The sequence below is a fragment of the Cebidichthys violaceus genome, unplaced genomic scaffold, assembly GCF_023349555.1.
Source record: "Cebidichthys violaceus isolate CVI_PGR_0920_01 unplaced genomic scaffold, fCebVio1.0.p SCAF_2, whole genome shotgun sequence".
Taxonomy (NCBI): domain Eukaryota; kingdom Metazoa; phylum Chordata; class Actinopteri; order Perciformes; family Stichaeidae; genus Cebidichthys; species Cebidichthys violaceus.
In genome coordinates this window covers 7392733-7413361 of record NW_027176372.1, presented here as the reverse complement: position 1 = coordinate 7413361, position 20629 = coordinate 7392733, and the positions used below count along the sequence as shown (strand labels likewise).

At 42.0% G+C, this 20629-nt stretch overlaps 2 protein-coding genes across 3 annotated transcripts; both read right to left on the bottom strand.

Moving 5' to 3' along the window:
- Positions 1 to 222: 222 nt before the first annotated feature.
- Positions 223 to 9812, bottom strand: irf2b (interferon regulatory factor 2b). 2 transcript variants are annotated; one of them, XM_068714227.1, is made up of 9 exons: positions 9578 to 9812; positions 7655 to 7747; positions 7470 to 7569; positions 6666 to 6842; positions 6516 to 6562; positions 5932 to 6067; positions 5527 to 5679; positions 4155 to 4192; positions 223 to 3457 (listed from the first exon to the last, which is right to left on the bottom strand). In XM_068714227.1, exons 2-9 carry the CDS (start codon positions 7739 to 7741, stop codon positions 3200 to 3202), a joined length of 996 nt encoding a protein of 331 aa, XP_068570328.1. In that variant the 5' UTR covers positions 7742 to 7747; positions 9578 to 9812; the 3' UTR covers positions 223 to 3199. The 2 variants fall into 2 exon arrangements, with proteins under 2 accessions (XP_068570328.1, XP_068570329.1); XM_068714228.1 differs by lacking the exon at positions 9578 to 9812 and adding an exon at positions 9488 to 9542.
- A 3611-nt stretch (positions 9813 to 13423) lies between these two features.
- On the bottom strand, positions 13424 to 20440 carry LOC137875193 (caspase-3-like). The gene is made up of 7 exons (XM_068714225.1): positions 20332 to 20440; positions 18401 to 18478; positions 17637 to 17797; positions 16206 to 16334; positions 15745 to 15920; positions 14579 to 14699; positions 13424 to 14445 (listed from the first exon to the last, which is right to left on the bottom strand). Exons 2-7 carry the CDS (start codon positions 18472 to 18474, stop codon positions 14213 to 14215), a joined length of 894 nt encoding a protein of 297 aa, XP_068570326.1. The 5' UTR covers positions 18475 to 18478; positions 20332 to 20440; the 3' UTR covers positions 13424 to 14212.
- Between the last annotated feature and the right edge of the window lie 189 nt (positions 20441 to 20629).

Below are 20629 nucleotides of genomic sequence, written 5' to 3'. Positions count from 1 at the left end.
ACGCACAAACTTGCACACCTTAGACACAAGGCGGCTTTGTTTCTAATGTCAAACGAGAGCTGAGCTTAATCCTCATTCTTTATTCCAGTAAGGAAATACATCTTTACCGTTTGTTTCCTCAACAAGTGTACAAGCGCTCAATGTCTCATGAGTCGTAAAGCTGGACTCTGATCTTTGCCCAGTATAACCCGTCAGCAGTTATAAAGCACAGAGCCCTCAGAATAAATATAAAAACAGTCTTTATTCAGATTTACATGATTCACAAGTAGTTTTCATTGCATACAGAGAATAAACAGTGGAGACGCGTCGCGGCGAGAGAGAATGTGTTTGTCTGCGTTAGAAGCTGAGCGCTTTGTGTTTTTCTTTGAACTGAGCGGTGATGTCTTCCTTTGAGACACACCTCGGCTAAAGCTAAAGCAGGCTGGAACTACATGATCGGACACAGCATTACATCTTTTGCATTACATCAACAACCTTTGGCTGCAGCGACATTCCTTTTACATACATGACAAATCGTTGTAAGTGCACTTGAGTGATTCCTTGCGAGACCTCTTTCTATTAAAGCGGTCGGGCTTTTGAGGCAAAGTGAATTACACAGGAGGTCAGAACATTTGACCCACGCTTCAATATTAAAAACATCGGCTCTTGCTTAAAGGCCTAATGTGGATCATGCTGTTTGTATGCAGAGCGACACTTAAAGCGTTTAGTAATCAGGCACATTTTAACTTTCACAAACAATGAACAGCGTCTGAGCATCAACTACAGGGTTGTGATGACCACCTGTTACTTTTTAAACATCGCCTTCAGGCAGGATGTGATCACTATGACATCATTGCCAAAGATAAAAAAAAAAAAAAAAAGGCTCATAAGGATAAAAATGCATGGGTTACCAGGTGGTGTCAAAAGGATTAGCGTCATACACTATGAAGAAGAAGTGGAACCAGGTGGAATAAACCAATCGAAAGGCACATGGAGAGAAACATTTGGTAAAGCGATGTCCACTCCAACGTCTGCTATCAAGTGAGACCAAAGGTTCTTCCATGGGTCCACGGCCACAGTGATGTGCTCCAGTGTACGTCTCTCTAGTGGGTTCTTCTAGATTCCTATCGTCTTCCTGTTTGGAGCTCTGGGACTGTGTTTAGCCTGCTAGCTGCTAACACAAGTAGCTTTTCTGAAACACTCATAGGTCATAACCTAACACTACATTACCTTTTTTTTTTTTTTTTTTTTTTTTAGATAAATTCAACATTGAAAACCACCCAGCTTGCTTTTATAATACCTTGTAAAAACAGACAACAAACATTAAATGTCTTCCATTTTGCACCCACAGTTCATCATTCTGTGCACACATCAGGTCTCAAAGAACTGTTCTATCTTTAAAGACTAAAGTAGATTAAGGCAAGTGGCTGCTGTGCTCTGAACTAGAGAGAATTAAGAGACAAGAGGGAAGACTTGGACTGAGACGTCTGTGCGTTAAGAGTCAACTGGGAAACGGGTAGAAGAGACCGGACTGCTTATAAACAGCAGAGCCTCTGCTGATGACAGACCTGACTTCCTTATTCCTCGCTATCGCAGCGAGACATTCACTTCAAACGTGCCGGATTGACCGCGGATTGCACTTCGCTTGCTGCTGCTCAAGTTACGGTGGACGTCTGAAACCCTGAGATTCAGTCTCCTTCCTCTAAACCCAACACTCTAACATATATGAGGATGTTTGTCACGTTGAAACCCAATCAACCAGGTCGACACTCATGCACAAAGACTCCTCCTCGCTCCCAAAAAAAACGCTGCTGTCTCGAGCCGCACACTAAATTCCTGACAGCTTCCTGCATGTAGCAGACTAAAGCACACTCTGTCAAAGGCACACATCTTCAATAGGAACTTTTCTCTCTCTCTCTCTCTCTCTCTCTCTCTCTCTCTCTCTCTCTCTCTCACTCACTCACTCACTCACTCACTCACTCACTCACTCACTCACTCACTCACTCACTCACACTCACACACACACACACACACACACTCACACTCACACAAGTGCTGTCCGTAAGGTGCTGAAGCGGCTTGCGGGTTTACATACATATGAGCTATGTACATTATTAACGGCAGGAGGCCAAGGAGAACACAAGGATGCATTGTTCAGTCTGTCCGTCCGTCTCGTAAGTGAGTCGTTCTCTCCGTCCGTGTGTTGGCGGCTTACATTGTCCTGAGGTTCTCCAGACGGACAGACAGACAGACAGACAGACAGACAGACAGACAGACAGACAGACAGACAGACAGACGCCTGCTTTCCACTGCAGGGGCTGTCCAGGGCTCCACGGTGATTGTCAATCTTTATCGAGAAAAAAACAACGTGCCTTTGATTCTTCTTGCAACTCGCTGCTGGTCTGCCGACAGCGTTGGTTGCTTTGTTTGTTCCGTCAGCGTACGCCAGTACAGTAGAGCGTGTAGTGTCGTGTGTCACGCTGACACTACTCTGAGTTGGCAGGAGATCTGTTCTAATACTTAATGGTGAGTACATGACGTTGTGGCTGAATCTGGCAATTTTAGGAGGTGAGATTTGTAAAAAAAAAATAAAAATAAAAAAAATTCCTATGATGAACAATGAGGAACCATTAGTTTGACTGGAGACTGCATACGGTCTAAAAATCCAACCCAGCGGATGGGTGTGAGGATCTAGTTTGAAACCTACAGTAAGGCAATACTGACTCAGAACAACTAAAAGCCATCTGCTTTCATTAGATAAAAGTGTCAAATGTCTTTCATTGGGCAGAATGCATGTTGAAGTGTTAGCACAAAGCAGCAGAGGACACAATCTACCAGTGACACGTGACTGATTATGGTTTCTAAAAAGGCCAGATATATTTATATATCTATATACACATAGTCCAAAACGGATGTGGACGGGGACGACGGGTGCGACTATGATTCCACACGTCTGCATACATGTTCTACCCTCGCACACGGTGACAGATGATGACATTTACACCCCGCAGACCCACCCACTCAAACGGGTGCAGAATAATAAAGTGGTCAACCAGTCAGTCTGAAATCTGAGTGAATCCGTCGCCCAGAAATATCAAAGGTTTCTGTCAGTCGCCATGTTCAGGCTGCACGCGGCCCCCCCGATGGAGAAAACAAAGTCTCTCTGTCGTTCCTATGCCCTGGAAGCAGCGGTGACACTCCCTCGCCCGGGGGTCAGAGGTCAGGAGGGACTCACGTCAGAGGTCTTCATGATGACGCTTGCGCGCATCTCGTGGCTGGCCGACGCAAGAGAGTTCTGGCCGTAGTCCGGCGTCCAGCCGTCGGTGTGGTAGCTGATGAGCGGGGTCGGGTCCCGCGTGCTGGTCACCCTGAAGTTGGGCTTGCTGGCGCTGACGAAGCTGTCCATGCCGGGTAGAGAACACGTGGGAACCCTGAGAACTGACGTGTTGTAGTCCTGCCTCCAGACTGTGCTGACACCCTGTTCAAACGATGACAAAAGGAGGAGGAGGAAAAGTACGTAAGCACAGAGAACCACAAAGGCTAATATCTGACGCACACGCTGTGGTAAAACACCACCGCAACAAGTAGCATGGAGCTGTGATCCAGGAACAATATTACAATATACTGGATGTTCACAGGCTGTTGTTTTGAAATGCATTACATGTAAACAAGTGTCAATGTTACTGTATCTAAGAGCCAATCACTGCATTTCTTATTGACTGCTATTATTAACAGCAAATAGTAAGTAAATGTTTCTACGTTACAACATAGATAAAACCCTGTACTCTTACCACTGATAACAGGTAGTGTGTGTGTGTGTGTGTGTGTGTGTGTGTGTGTGTGTGTGTGTGTGTGTGTGTGTGTTCACTTTGGGTACAATGTACTGCAAAGGACAACCTCAGATCAAACTGTTAATGTTTGACAGCCACAATTCCTGACAAGGCCATCCCTTTTCTCAGTCTCTCGCAACATTACACACACACACACACACACACACACACACACACACACACACACACACACACACACACACACACACACACACACACACACACACACACACACCCTGTTTCAGCAGTAGGGTTGTAGCAGGTAAAAACCTGTTTATCTGAAGATCAGAGCAGTTAATGATTCATTCATCACTCTCTCCTCCGTGTGTTTAATGGGAGACTCACATCTTTGGTGTCCTCTGTGTCACTGTCTGTGTCGCTCCCTGTAGAAATAAATAAATAAAGGCACGGATACGCAGTTAATAAATTAGTATGCAGGGACATTTTGTAACAAGTCTTATTTTGATCACATTGATGTTGAAGTGAGTAAAGACAAAAAGACATGAAAAGAAACAAAAAGAAGGTAAACATGGAGGATTTTAAAATGAACCCTGACTCTTGAAGCCATGGTAGCGATGGAGGAAAAAGAGTGCGAGACAAAGTCAAAGAGACCGATGGAATGATTACAGGTGTAGACTGATAGAAGCCACTCTGCCTGACTGACTGGTTGGGGAAGAGAAATGAAAACACATTGAGATGTGAGATAAACAGATCTCAGGGTGGAAATGTTTCCAGTGAGCATGTGTGGTTATGGATCTCTTTAACAGAGGAAGCAGTCCTTTCATACTCTATGTGGTACTTGCTTATAGTTAACTGTATTATATTTAATGTAATATAAATATTTAAACTGTTTTTTTCCTGTTGTCCGCGCTAAACAAACTCAACTAAAGCAGGATTTACGTGAGCAGACCTTACTGGCCCGCCCACAGCCAGTTGATTGACAGCTTGGCCCTTCAAGGCATAGCAAAAGCAATATAGAAAAGAATAAGGAAAAATAAATAAACTACATTACATACATTTTTTAAATATAAAAAGAAATATATACAGATATATAAATACAATATATACAGATATATATAGAGAGTTAAACAAACAAGTGAATGTGAAAATAATTGTAATTATTCCTTTATAATTTGTTATTTGTCTTTATAGTTAACAGTTTTGTAGTTTTGTTTGTTTGTATTTCCACATTTATTTTCCTATTCTTTTCGAGATATTCTTTTTTTATTATTTTGATGTCACTCCTATAACTCCATAAACTACAAACCTGACAAGTCTTATTAAATCAGTGTTTGCTTTCATGATTGTCTTTTCTGTTTCACAACAATTGTTGGTTATTTTCAACAGTCAGCTGTTTGCCCACACTGAAGATAAGATCTAGGGACTGTACTACAGAGGACAAACACACTTTATGTTGATGATGTAATAGGGGAAGATGTCAGACATCCACAGTTCATGAGGTCACCATCTCATTGTTTTTTTACTCGCTATTAAAAGTGAACACCAATAACCCAGAACAAATAATAAGAACTGATTTGGGCTGGTGTGTTGTAACACACATGTACCATTGACCATGTCCTAGAAAGCTGCTGCTTTGTATCTATGGTAACCACCACGCTCTCAAAGGGGTGCTCGTCAGAACTGGTCAGAAGTGGGGTTCCCATGTATGTGTAAGCGTGTGTGTGTGCGTGTGTGCGTGTGTGCGTGCATGTCTCACCGCCGCATGAAGACACAGGAGAGATCTGGAGCGGGTAGGAGTGGGAGGAGCTCACAGTCTGCTCTTCGTTCTCAGTGGTCACTTCGATCGTCTGACAGACGAATGGCAGCTGCTCGCTGGCGATCATGTGGTCTTCTACTGAACTGTGAATGGCTATGAACGCACACGACGGATATGTTATGACAGGCTGAACGCATGAATTCACTCTAGTGCTGTAAATTAATTATTGATTAATACATCTCAAGTGTGTGTTAGTTACACATTCACCCACTGATGAGATAATGTTATCTCCATCAGCTATTCACACACCTCAAAAATCTAAGCAGAGTTATTCAAGAGCTATAAAATCAAAACACTGACTTGAGCCCAGAACTACATGAATGAAGAAGAATGCTGGTGTGGTACCTGAGGCACTGTCCGTCATGGTAAACTCTAGAGGTTCCTCTTTGATCACTTCCAGTTTGATGAGGTCCTGCATGGTGTAGTCAATAGGTCCCACATGAGCTCCAGGAAGAGTCCTGTCTGGAGATGGAGAAGCTACCTGATGGTGACAAAAGACTGATAATTAAGTCCAAAAAGAAGAGTGACTTTAATGTTACAGGAGCAGATGTGATGAACACCTGTAAATAAACATTTCATTTAAACTGCTAGAACACAGACGTTCATTCATACCGGTTATATGCATACCAATACTCACATGTCCATTTAAACACAGGGTCCCTGATATAATAACGTCATTACATTTCAACTGCGATAATGAGAAACCAATCAAAGAGCAGGGATGTAGTGATCCAGTGCACAGACATTAGTACGCTTTTTGCTGATGGTTTTTCACCAGGTATTTAGCTATAGAAATATACTTCTAAGTGAGGCTTATAAACAGCTTATTCCAGCTAAGACACAACCTGATATTGCTGCCGCAATGAAATGTTTTTAAGAAGGTTGTGTCACGTGTGAACAAGTCCTTGATGATTTATGTGTATGTCTACCTCTTTATTTCTCTTGGGCCTCCCTTCCTTGTCTGTCTTCTTCTTTCCTAAATGGACATACAGACAGAAACGCATGGATTTAAAAGCCTCAATCAATCTGGACAGATCAAATGTGTAACAGTGATTGTTAACCACAGCAGCAGCACCCACCTTTCTTCATGCTTCTCTCTGAGGAGGAGAGCATCTTATAGACCCGGAAGGCATTGGTTCCCTTTTTGATGCTTTTGTCCTTCACCTCCTCGATGTCCGGCAGGCTGTTCATGGCACAGCGGAAGTTCGCCTTCCACGTTTTGGGATCTGGACGGTCTGTGCCTGGCTGGTATTTACCTGCATGCACACAGAGACAGACAATCACAGAAGATTGACCACATTTATAATTTTAAATATTACATTTATTACGACAAATGTCACTATCGTTTTCCTGGTACCGAATTATTCAATTAAGATCTTCTTTTCTGCAACTTGCATTTGTCTACTTATACTGCTGGGGATTAGACAAATAGATTGTGTGCATTTGCTGGGTATGACACATCATACAACAAACACTGGAACTTGGTTAGTATTATTTAGTTTGACAACAGCTGGTATAATCAAACCTTTTTTCTCCCCCCAAACAATTAAGTATAAAAGAAAAATAGGAGTTTTTAAATTTCATTTTCATTTCCCACTGACTGTTTCTGACTTAAAAACATTTTCCTCTCGACTGATGCAGCAAGGAATTGTGGGACTTTCTACTCTTACTGTGTGCTTCCTAACAGAGGAACCTGTAGAGAAGCTTCCTCTGGCCTAACTGAATAGGAAACTCATACAACTTGGATCATTTTGTTTTCTTCCTAAAAACAACAACAAAAAAAACACGTTGCACAAATCACAAGATTCTTTGATTTTAGAGAGAGAACCTGTGCGGTGTCTGGTCTGCATGACACTGAGTGTGTGGTTAGATGTGACTATTACCAGTGTGTATGGCCCATCTCATGAAGAGCGGAGCATCTTTCTCCAGGTCCCAGCCATGACGCGCAGCATGCATCCATGGGATCTGGAAGATTCGCTTTTCCTAGAGACATTTACATTGTGTCAGCTCTTGAAATATTATATCAGTGTGTGTGTGTGTGTATGTGTGTGCGCGTGTGTACACGTACTTTGTTAACCCATTTGAGTCCTGGTATCTGACAGGAGTCGATCTGTTCCTCCAGCCACGGCCTCATCCTCATTCTCTCTACCGGCATTGTATCCTGTGAGCACACACAAGTTCACATAAACATGGATATTTATTATAGATACCATTTGTATGTTTGAGGACAGATTACATTTAAATTAAGTATTTTCTTCAAAAGTTGCTATATTATAGTATATTATGACTATTATGTTTAATTTCATTAGAGGAAAAAAAGGGGGTGTAATTAGAACAGACAACAAAACAAATATGAAAACATAATGGCTACTGTGTCAACCAATGTGAGAGGAAGCAACCACTTAAAGGAACAGTGCGTAGCATTCACAGGGATCTACTGGCAGAAACACAATAGAATGATAATAAGTATAATTCTTTAGTGTATGCTCACCTAAAAATAAGAATGGTTGTGTTTTCGTTAGCTTAAGATTCATACGGAGCGGGTCTTCCCTGCATGGAGCGTGCCACCATGTTTCTACAGTTGCCCAGAACAAACACTGGCTCTAGCTGGGGCCCTTCATGTTTTCACATGGGAGAAGTTTCAGTTGGTCGCCATCTGCGATTCTAATCCTACACGCTGCACCTTTAAGGTTAGTTTTCATACAATCATTCTTTGAGAGCAAAACAAAAAAAGGGAGAGTTCCATCCATTTTATCTGTGGTCGTAAAGATAAAAGTCCTGCCAAGCCCATGACAGCGAACTCGCACTATCTCGACTGCTCCTGCAGCCGTGCAGTCCACATATTGATCCTCTTTGTCTGGCTGCATTAAATCTTAAATGACACATTTTAGAAGACAAGACGGTGGACGACAGAAAGAAGTAAGAGACGTTAACGAATGCAGCATGTTTCTCTCAAACAGTGGGCCAAAAACACCACGTTCGATTTAAGAGCAGGGTTATGATCTCTGCAGTCTGGTGTGATCAAAGTCCGCTCAGCCCAGTGAGCCACCGCACTGCCTCCTGACAGGAGAGAACGTTCCCCAACAGGTCAAACAGGGTGACATGGCGCAGCATCAAGTGCAAAATATGATCCATTTTCATGAGCCACAGTGCCCAAGCTTCCAGCTGCATCCAGCTTACAGTACAAGATAATCAGCTCTATATGACCATGGCCAACGATATTGTTGAAAAGGTGGTAGTAAAAATAGTGTACAGTATACAAGTTATAATTGTGGGACAGAACGTTTGTCCAGCTGGAGTAGTAAACACAGTTACAATGCAACAAACGGTAAGAAAATCTTGAGAATAATTCAATAACTGGTTATATTGCTATGTGGCAATGTGGGTTGTTTTGTTTAATTGTACAATGAATCACATTTATTGTTGTTTTCTCAATAGGTAATTAAATCGCTGAGCGACCAATTTATTAAAACAGGTCTAGTTTGCAGAACATGACACGTTACTTGTGGTGCAGTTCAAATGACATACTTCTGACAGCACTCTGACATACGCACGAACACCTGAATACAGCATGAATAATGTTCACAAGCCAAAACCAGTTTTCCTCACATATCAGTTAAAACTGCAAAGCCTTTAAACATGTCAAACTGACAAAAAACACTCCCTTTAATGCTACGCTACCAAATATTAATAAAACGAAAAGTCCCAGGCATGTTAGCTGTGCCTTCTGGGAAATGTTCGTAACAGGTTTATTTAGTATTGCAGTTGAATAGGGGTCACGTCTGTTTGTCTGCTGTCTGCTAGCGTGCTGACCCACAAACAAGCCGAGGCAAACGTGAAAATAAATGCCGTAGCTAGTCTACAAACGCAGAGAAGAAACTACAGTAGTACTTTCACTTACACATCGAGCTAGCGAGCCGTCATGTCGTCCTGTGGGAAGTCTGTGTCAGTGCGAGTCAACGGTGCTAATATGCGGAAATAAAAATGTTACCTGTTCTGTCCGGACGGCCTGCAGCCTCACGGTCCCGCTGTCAGAATAACAAGCGGCGCTGAAGTCGGACAAGTTAAGTTGTTTGTGGTTTTAAACAGAAAAAAGGAAAAGGGTGGCCGTCGTTTATTTCTGTTTCTGTGTCCAGACCGAAAGCAAAACAACGGCTGGATCGGGAAGTGGGGGCTCGAGCTGGAAATCCCCCTCCTGCTCTCGTGCTCTCGCTTTGGGTCGATCCGAGCGGCGTCGCGGAAGTCATTTGGCCGCGTGCGCGCCCGAACGAAGAGGGCTCACTCTGATTCTCATTTCTTGGTGCCAACCGAGCCGTCTATGCAACCACCGCGCGCCGCCTCTCGTGCTTTGTTTATTTATTTAGCTGATGAAAACAGCAACAGAGTAGTACTAAAACTAATGTCAGAAAGAAAGCTGTTTTTTTTCATTTGTAGTCCCTGGACAGATGTTTCTAGTCACTCTAAGTGTATACAAAATTAGATTTAAAATTAAATTACCCCGTACACCCGTGTCCTATATAGTTAATACAATTGTTGCAAATATTTACTCTCAATACTCTTCTTCGTAATTCGAAGTAATCACATTGCCACTGCAATATTGTTTTGTATGGCGATTTCAATAGTTTTTAGTCATTTTTTATTTAAGTAATTTCTGTTTTGTTTTTTTTACCTCTAAAATAGCTCTTTGAGTGTCCTTATGCTTGTTTTATGATCTAAATGTGACATAATAGGCTGTTGTAACACCATTTAGTATTGTTTCCATGTTTTATCTTCCCCATGCACCACTGTCAACACCACTAGTTATAAGATTGAGAACCATAGTCTATGATATTCTACGTGTACACCGTTATTCCAACAAAATATGTCAGGTTGGGTAAAACAACTTAAAGTGTGATTTACAGTTGATAATGTAGTCAAAGTTGAAGAGCAGGGGAGGTCTGGGGGATGCCCACTTTTGAATTGTCCTCTTCTCAAATATAGACGATCTTTGAGCCGGATTTCATTTTCACTTCCTCTGCTGTATCGCCTCCTCCCCTCCTCCCGTCCTCGTCCCCTCCACCCTTTTCTACGCTGCTGATGCTGGAAACGAAACAAGAAAATTGAGGCGCGTGTGCGTGTGTGTGTGTGTGTGTGTGTGTGTGTGTGTGTGTGTGTGTGTGTGTGTGAGAGAGAGATTAGACGGCCCACCTGCAGTTATTAGGAAAGTGCAGATTTCCACTATATTTGCTTGCGCCGAACAGATGTCCAATAGTTAGAAATGTGGGTTCAAAAGACGAGCAAAGTACATTTTTACACGGAACAAAGAAGTTTCCATTAGGAAGTTGTTTTGCAGACTTACCAAAACTGCACCGTTGATTAACATGATTAAAAGCGCAATTGTATCTGAATATATAGTAAAAGATAATATTGGTTGTATAGGCTTGTGCAAATAATGACAGTGTATACGTTTGTATTATTGTAATGATGTTAAAACCAAAGCTTTAGAATAAAATGCACACAAAGCAGCTATTCAAGCTTCAACGTGCAACCTTCATACATCTTCAGATGGAGTCATGATCATAATACAGTCTGCCCCCTACATGGCCCTTTCTGTTTACACCAAAGAGAAACCATAGTGCAGTACAGGAACAGAACATAGGATGTTTGAATAAAAAGTACTGTTATTTAAACTAAATATATGTAAACGGTGACAGGAAGACGTTATGAACGGTCTTAATATCAGGTAGCAACACTCTGGACCAGCAGAGCCTGGGTTATCTCCCTCTGACACACACACACACACACACACACACACACACACACACACACACACACACACACCCACACACACGTGCAGCCAAGACTGGGGAGGGGTCTGATAAACTAATAGAGCATAATACTTTAACAGCAAGATGTAGTGTACAAATAACCCTTGTTCAAAGTATTGAGACATGCAGAGACAAGAGCGACAGCTGGAATGAAACACCTGCTCGTCTGCACGCACCGAAAAGAAAAGAAAATCATCTGTATTAGATGCACATTATCTGCGCGTGCACCAAGGGGTTAAATGTGTAACCACAGTGTCAGTTCCTGGAATGGCGCACTTCTGTAGCGCTGCTGATTCATTACGGAGAGAGACGGCCCTAAGAATGCGTTACACGTCTCTCTGGCGCCCTCTAGTGGCCGCGCGCTCACATGTTTCACCCCTGACTTCCAAAAACTGTCCTCATAAACTGTTAATCATTCATACTCCCAAAGCAAAGTACACAACGGGCTCAACAGCAGGTTCATAGCCTCTATCAATCTGGATGTACGGACAGGAAAGTCGAGATGTTTTAGAACGAGGCATATCATATATCATATCATATCATAGGAATATGATGAGAAAACAGCAGGCGGTCAAGTCCTGACTTTGAGTGGTGACTCACTATTCACTCTTTTATCTCCAGGCCTCAATGTGTCAATAGATTAAATGCATGGCCAAGAAAAGCAGCCCTGGTTTCTAATTAACTGGAGAAAAAACGTGTTTTCTAACAAGTAGATCATAAACCCCTGAATATAAACAGCACCCATTGAAATCGGATGGGAAATGTAACTCAGTAACGGTCCGAATAAGTCAATCTATGTAGCTGGCTTATAACGGTATGCCTGTGAGCAACCAGGTTCAACTATTACTTTATTTAAATACTTCCGCCATCAACGTCATGATTTAGACCGTTTTGAAATAAAAATACAATCTTTACTATCTTTATTATTAGGCCTTAATAGTCAAAGATTACCAGCTGCAATAATCAATAACTAATACGTTTTTCACTCTTTTTTGTTTGTTTTTCACTTTTTCGTGACATCCAAGCATCTACAGACCCTGACAAGTGGTTATGCCTAAATTTTCGAATCATTAAAAAAAAAAGAAGTAATATTTTCACTCTTCCTCTGCTTATATGTAGGTGTCATTATGTGCCACAAGCTGCCAGTGCCAACAGTTGTCACAGGAGTGTCGCCAGTAGTCAGAGCAGTGCCACTAGGCGTCAGAGGATTGTTGCCCCTCTGGTCCGTGTACGTTTTGATAGTCTGTTTTATGGATTATTTGTTTTTTTCTTTTGAAGAGCGACGCAGAGTAAGACAGGTAGTCCGGAAGTAAACAAATGTCAAAATAAAAGTGAAGGCAATAGAATGACCGTATGCAAGTCAACTGTTAGTCTATGGTGCAAGCACACACCAAGGTAACATTAGACGAAAAAATAAATAAATATAAATAAATAAACGTGGGCCGATGGGAGTATGCTAGCAACAATAGTTGACTACATGCGATTTAATATTAATGTATCCATTAATTATTATCCAATAATAATCTTCTACTACTTTTCGATTAAACTGTTTATTGTTTGATGCAATACAGTTCGTAATATAGTTTAATCAAAATCCTATCGTGACAACAATGAGAGTTGTCAGGAAATGTGGCTCCACCCGCTCAGCTCGGCAGCTTAATAACGAGCGCCGAACGAACGAGCGCCGAACGACGCTTGCCGCTGAAGTGCCGCTGAGGTGCCAGTGCCACAAGGAGGATCTCGCTGTCTCTCCACCTCGCTTCAAATAAGCTGCAGGAGACTGACACAAGTTTGACACATTTGGTGAAGAAATGGTTGTGAAATAGTTTTTGTTTTGCATGTTTATTTTCTTAGACCTATCTTTCCCGGTTCGTACGGAGTTATATTTGACTTTTCAATTGGAAAAATATTATATAGTGACACAATAATATAATAATAGCATCTGTAATAACTTCTCCAAGTGCTTCCCTGCTGACTGATCTTCCTGCTCGCGATCAGAGTGGAGACAAAACAAAACGAGGACCACAATGGAAACAAACTTTGCTTTATTGTTTTTATTCTGGACAATGACTTTGTCTGTAATCATATTCACCTTTATCATTGCCAAAACAATCCATCATCAATCCCAGTTACATGTATGCAAGCATCCCCAGAGTACAGAAGTAATGTAGTACAAACATTTACAATCATCATGGCTACATGAGTATCACTACATTTTTCAAGAGACAGTGAAACCAACCTCTTTTTTTATTTTATTGTGCATTTATTGCATTCAAAAACTGTAAAAAGGCAGACACATTGTACTTGGTAAATCCACTGCTTACCCTTTAAATCTACAGTATTACATATATGTAGTCAAATTAGAAGAAGTCTACATTTCCACGACCGTTGCTAATGTTTATATGTGCAGTCGCTGAAGCAGGCTTAGTGAAAATACATCCCTGGAAACTGTCCCCACACCCTGAAGTATCTTTCCTGTAACACATGACAATCAAAGATAGAATTAAAACTGGCTTAGACCAAACACTAAAAATAAAAATCATTAAAAAAAACAATTCAGGCTCCATAAACTGCACTGATCTGCTCCCTTTTATCCTAGTGTTGTTAATGCATTTGGGTTCTCCTTGAAGTCACGATAAAACTTAATGCTGTCCTGTTTTACATGAACTATGCAACGCACGGCAATACCTTCTACTAAGAGAGCAGAAATCTGACATCTCCAAAGGTGAAATAGATGAAGATGGAATTAGCGATACCAGCACAGTCCCTTCTGACTCAAGCTTCCCACAGGTTAGTCGTTGTTAAAGGTAAAGACAATCTTAATTTTTAGGAAAGTAGAAGTCTTTGGTCAGCATGGAGACGATGCAGGGGATCTGCTTCTTGCCGCTGTACCCGGGTAGGTTGGAGGCGGACTCAAAGTTCAGCGCCACCTTGCGGTTGACCCGAGTCATGATCTGCATCAGCTCCAGCTCTCCTCTGAAATGCAGCAGCATCTCGCACAGCGACTGCATGAACCACGAGCCGTTCTGAGTGTTCCTCCACGAGTAGTAGCCTGCAGGACGGTTTGCCGTGTTAACGCTCGTAAAACAAGGTGCACATAAACAACAAACGTACTCAGGTTCTATCCGTGGTTTCACGGGTAGAACAGAAGTTGTTTGACAGAAAAACCTTCCATCAGAGGTTACCTGGAGCGGTGGAATAAGCGTACAGGAAGTCGGCCTCCACAGGAATCCTCTCTGACGTCTGCGCGTCGACACTGTCGGTCTCAACGAGGGATCCCCCGTCCAGGTCTGACCCGCGGCACGCCTGGATAGGGTGACAAGGGAATCCAGGTGCAAAAGGTAATTGTACTGCACATAGTCAATCAGCAGATTCTGTGACAGCAATATCTAGGCAACATATCACCACTCTAACCCCCGTAGTACGATCCACTAGCAGTGCTCCTTTGCTTTGTATTATCTATTTGTGCTACTATTCGTTAGTTTTACAAAAAGGCGCTATGTGGACACGCAAAACAAGCATCTACAGGAGCTACATCAGGGGCCACTAGCAGGCGGACCGCGGTCTGGATCCGGACCCAGACCAGGGTGTATCTGGACGCTGGACCTTGTCCAGATACAATTGGGTCCGGAAAAATTCTCTTTTTAGAAGATGAGACTATAATATTGTATCACTTCACACCAGAATGAACTGAATTTAAAGCTGCAGGACAATTCAGTTCAGTTTTCTAAAATGAAGTACTTTATTTTAAGATGCACATTTAAAAAAGCTTTCTGTTATGTATTTTACTTTTTTAATCCAGTTCTTATTTTACTTAAACATGAGAAAAGATCATTTATTTATTATTAGACTATCTATTATTTATAATTCATCCAGTTCAATTTGAAATCTGACAATAAATATTGTTGAGATATTATTCAATTGAACTTTCTTTATTTCATTTGACAGTAGTAGTTGACTACATACAGATGTTAATACAACTGTTAGGCTATTTCAATAATTATGGGGCTAAATTAGTTAGACATTACTGTGATGTTCTGGACCTTTAATGAGGAAATTCTCTCTAACTGGACCTCGTTGAATTGTAACTGAATACCCCTGAGCTGGATCAACAAGTGCGTGTCAACTACTCCAAGTGTGTGTGTGTGTGTGTGTGTGTGTGTGTGTGTGTGTGTGTGTGTGTGTGTGTGTGTGGTAACATGGGTATATTTAAAGTGCATCCTGGTACATGTAGGCAGGAGGACTCAGCTTTACTCACTATAGCACGCACTGAGGAATGAATTGCTGTACCTGCCTACATTTTCCATCATCACGTCCACATAAAAGGAGGAGAACATTCCCAGTAACTCGCCTGTATGAAGAAGAGCTTGGGTTTCCCCACCAGACTCCTGCAGCGGTCTCCTTTAAAGTTCTTTGTCAGGTCTTCCAACTTTTCAAAGCCGTCAGTGCCGTATATCACCCCCTCGTCTCCATGACTCAGCAACACACAGGCAAACGACGCACTGTTACTGTGGTCCTCCTTGGACACTAGACACACAGAAGAACAGGTGGAAAAAGAGACGTTGTCATTTCAATTAGCATTCTCTTGAGGAAAGCCCTGATATTTTAGCATCTAGCAGTTTAAGTTCTCATACTGCAAGAAATATACATATCTAAAGCTCAATCAAGAACTAATCTGACTCTTTTTTTTTTTAAACATTGCAAAGGCAATTTTTTTTCTGGGAAAAATATTCTACAAACCATTTCAAAACCACACTACATGAAATGGGGAAACAATGCTTTGAATGAATGACAGACTGTAGATTCTGTTACCCTTATACAACAGTTGTGTCATCTCCTTCGTGGTCTGGTCGTTGGCCACGTTGACCTTATAGCCCAGCTTAGAGAAGGTCTTCATCGCATCGGCGGCATCCACATCCGTCCCGTTCCGAGCACTCATGTCTGGAGAGACACACAGAAACCACAGGTAGAAGTGCAACACACAGACACAACACAACACGGTTTAGAGTTTACACTGAAAAAGTCATTTTCTGGCAGCTGTCTCTGAAATGACAAAACACAACGGACTACTGTGACTCCTTCTGATAAACTCAGTGAGGCAGAAACGGAGGTGGCGTGACTATGTCGAGGCTTTAATACGCTTTCTAGAGAAACAGAAACTTTTCATCCAGTTATCATTATGCAATCTTTATTCAAAAAATATGGAGAGAAGTTGTGGAGCGAGTACGACTATCTGATCCTTGTTCATGACAGACATTACTACATTAACGTTGGCTCTGTTCATTCCAGAGTCCCAGTAAGCCACGTCATGACAGTGATCAGCATCAAGACACCAGGTTAAGTTCTCAGACTGAAACTGATTTTATTCTATTATTTACACCCGTGATTTTCATACTGTGACATGTCAAAATGTCTTCTCTGGAAAAAGACCTAAGCTGTGGTCAACTTGTCCTAAGTCCTATGTCTTTTCCTAACCACTTCACCTCAACGGAAAGCGTCATGGAGGTCAAGGAGAGATGTGAAGGAGAGTTCATAAGGATTGAGGAAAAGACCACCGCGGTGCTAAGAGAATTATACGACCTATTGCTGTGGGTCTGCCTTGTCTTTAAATGCTGCTGCAAGGAAATGTGGGACGGCATTATCTCCTTTCCTTTCGTAAAGGATGGTCGACTTCAACCAGCTCTTATCACGGCCGCCACGTAGACACATCCGGGTCATTTCACACACTGTGTGTTCCAACACCCACACTGCCACACCATTTAGTATGCCAGAATAATATTTAGTATGTACCAATACATAGTGTGACAAAAGCAGTATGCCTAACAAACCACGATGTTCTACTACATCTGGTCGCATTTTGCAGGATGCAAGCCAGCATGCTTTTCTGGCTGTTCTGACTTTGTAAGGGCGGCTGCTGTATGTACTAAAAGTAAAACAAAGAAAAGTATTCAATTTAGAACGGAGCTTCAGGTATGAACCTTCATCAGCAGAAATAAAAAAAAGCCCATTTGACCTGAGCCCTACTTTATCTCTCACAGCAGAACACTCAGAACACTCAACACACAACACGGTGGAGTTAGGAATGGAAGAACTGTGGAGAGCATGACGAGCTTTCACACTCGTGGATAACTCAAGCACGGACTAATGTTTTTTAGAAAGTTATTACAGCTACAGGACATCTGTGCACATGGGCCTGACATGACAGACACAGGTGTGTGTTTGTGCATCAGCGAGTGTAGTTACTTGTGCTGCTGTGGAAGTTCTTATTGTTGATGATCAGACAGGTTCCCATGCAGGGGTAGTCCATTTTGTAGCGGTACGGGTCAGAGCCAGCTGTCTTACTGCTGGGGGACGAGTCCGTCTCCTCAGCTGTCCCGCTGCTGCCTTTGGGCTTTGCATTTAGCCTGAACATGTACATACGCACGCATGCACACACACACACACACACACACACACACACACACACACACACACACACACACACACACACACACACACAATTTGTAAACGCACAATGATTAGGAAGCTGAGGAACTCGTTTTGTCACTTTTAACATATTCTGGCGACAGCTCAGTGGTATCTAAACTTGTTCACAGTCCAAGTCTTCCCTGAGTCTTCTCATTACACAGGGTGACGCATCCAAGCAGCATCGGTAATGTTCCAAAAGATGAATCAGTGCAGTAGAATAACTGTATTGTTTTTAAGTCAGCATAGGAGTAGGTCTTCAGCTCTGATGCCAATGGTTTTATAGCAAACTGAACAATGGACCAGGAAGTTAGCGATAAAGACTTTGACTAATTTGAGAAATGTTTCATTTACATCCTCGCTCTCCCGTTAGCTTTGCTGCACCTGTCAGTGGGACAAGCTGATTCTTTATCACCAGCTTTAAAGTGGGATCCAACGCTACCCCTATTAGAATAACGACCTCATTTTCATTGGACAGAGCAGACATCTTTAGGCACATAACATCACGGGTATTCAGACAGTCATCAGTGTACAATAATTACCTCTTAAAAAGTGGCAAAGCGTCCACAGTGTCCCCACCACTCTGCACGTCTCCATCGGCGTGGTGCTCAGCCATGTTCCTGCAGGCGTGAATGATCAGAGCACATTTAAACAGTGACATCCCCCCCCCCCCCCCCCCCCCCACATAAAAACAACTCTTCCAGTCTCTGGTATCCAGTATCTTGCACTCTGTCAAAGCATGTTCAGGGTTCATCAAAAGACTTTCAATGCAGTTTAAAACAAACCTTTTCTGTCCACTTTGGTTACTTTAGTTTTTACACACTCTTTATTTGTACTGTTTGAGTGCTGAACACTGACAACTCTTAAACAGCAACAACAACATTAGCCCGACTGATACTGGATTTTTGAGGCCGCTACAGATATCAGTATAGCAATACAAACTGATTGTGATGAAATATCGGTCATAATAAAAAAGATTTTAATATATCAAACCTGTTACAGAAACAACAATCCTGACATGGTACCTTTAGATTTGTGTTTGTTTACTTCTTTAGACAAAGAGAAGAAGAAAAAGAACAGTTTTTAAAAGCTAGACAGGTTTCCCTCAGAACACGCCTACCATGGTAGTTAGTCACCCGGATCCAGCCAGAACACTCATTTAATATGTTTATGAACTAGCCTTTTATGCAGGGTAACCACGTATTACAGGCATTTTAAACAGAATTGCATTTATCGCCTTTGAGGGTGGCAGCAGGAAGCTGTCTGGAGAAATACACATGTTTTACTTTGCAATTTGGGTGAAGTAATCCTTTAACTACACTGCATGACTTTAAGAGATTTGTTTGTTTTTTTCAAAGAAAAATATAGTCCACTCACTGTTCTTCCTTACTGGATAGCAGAAAGTCATCGAGTGTCTCGTTTCAGGGATTTTTGTCATCATATTCGGTTCTGGTAATCTGACACAGGATGCTGATACAGCAGTTTTAAATGTATTCTTCAACCTCAAAACCTCAGAACCCATGGTGGGTTCAGACTGACCACAACATTCAGACTAGTTCTTCCTGGAGGTTGTTCACATCCTGGTTAGTCATGTTTACTGTGGTTAGTGCGGTTAACACCGTGGATGGATTAAGAGAGTTTATCATACCTATAAATACCCATTAAATATATTAGTATTAAAAGGTAATCTATTATACCAAATATCTTGAATGTACCATTATACATAGAGTAACTGTCTGTAACAGTGTTTGAGAGTAGAGCGCTGTCCTATACTGACTGAAATAGTTGCATCGAGTATGTTTGACAATGAGAAGATATGGTGTTGGATTCCATTACTTAAATAAATAACAATCAGTGCATTTATATTTATGTAATCTTGATTAAATGTCAGTCACACCTGTGTGTTCAGAAAACGTTCTGGTTTCGGCTGATTTGAAACAACTGGTTACCTGGGGCGTATCTATGATAGTCGCGGAAGGGAAACCTGTAGGTTTGAAAACCAGTTAGGGTGTAACACCGGTACCGACAGCCAAAGCCCAGGTACCGCTATCGGAACCGGGACTGAAAAAGTCGGATAGGTTCATCCCTATTTATGACTGAGGAACGCCCAATAGTGTTAAATTATGATGTCTGCTCATAGCGAAACACCATTCAGGAAGTCATTAACACATGTGTTATCAGCGCGCGCGCGCGCGCACGCACACACACACACACACACACACACACACACACACACACACACACACACACACACACACACACACACACACAGCTCTCTGCACAAGATAATTGTGGGAATATTGGTTCATTGGTGTGTTTACAGCTATCCTCTCCCGGAAGCACTATAAGATTACAACGCGAAACACTGACTAGCTCAATTTACGTTACTGGTAAAGGAAACTCAGACTGTCTTGTTTGTTGTAAGGACTGTTTTTTTTTTTTTTTACATATCATTGTTCTAAAATATACATACCTCTTTTGACAGACAGTGGTAGAAACAGCTACGTATTGGTATTTTGAAGTCCCCGTCCTTAGTATCGCTACAAGGAAATGTCAAGTTGTTCAAAGTGAAGGTCCTGAAACTTTCAGCCAATCAGGGACGCTGCTCACCGTGTGGGCGGGTCAAACAAAAACAACACTCCAAGGGGAATTGACCAAGGGGAGCAGCTGATTGGCTAAGAAAACTGGCAGCGTTCCGATCAGTTCCTCAGAACACGTTAGACTCTAACGTGTTAGATTCTAACAGTTCCTCAGAACACGTCAGTTCTATC

Bases quoted from the DNA above. Each gene is read 5' to 3' on its own strand.
- irf2b (XM_068714227.1), bottom strand. From the start codon at position 7,741: ATGCCGGTAGAGAGAATGAGGATGAGGCCGTGGCTGGAGGAACAGATC. The intron at 7,570-7,654 runs GTACGTGTACAC...AAATGTCTCTAG, and splicing joins GACTCAAATGGGTTAACAAA to GAAAAGCGAATCTTCCAGAT. The intron at 6,068-6,515 runs GTAGACATACAC...TGTCACCATCAG, and splicing joins GGCCCAAGAGAAATAAAGAG to GTAGCTTCTCCATCTCCAGA.
- LOC137875193 (XM_068714225.1), bottom strand. From the start codon at position 18,474: ATGGCTGAGCACCACGCCGATGGAGACGTGCAGAGTGGTGGGGACACT. The intron at 16,335-17,636 runs GTAACTACACTC...GTGTCTCTCCAG, and splicing joins GAACTTCCACAGCAGCACAA to ACATGAGTGCTCGGAACGGG. The intron at 14,700-15,744 runs GCGAGTTACTGG...CACCCTATCCAG, and splicing joins CCAAGCTCTTCTTCATACAG to GCGTGCCGCGGGTCAGACCT.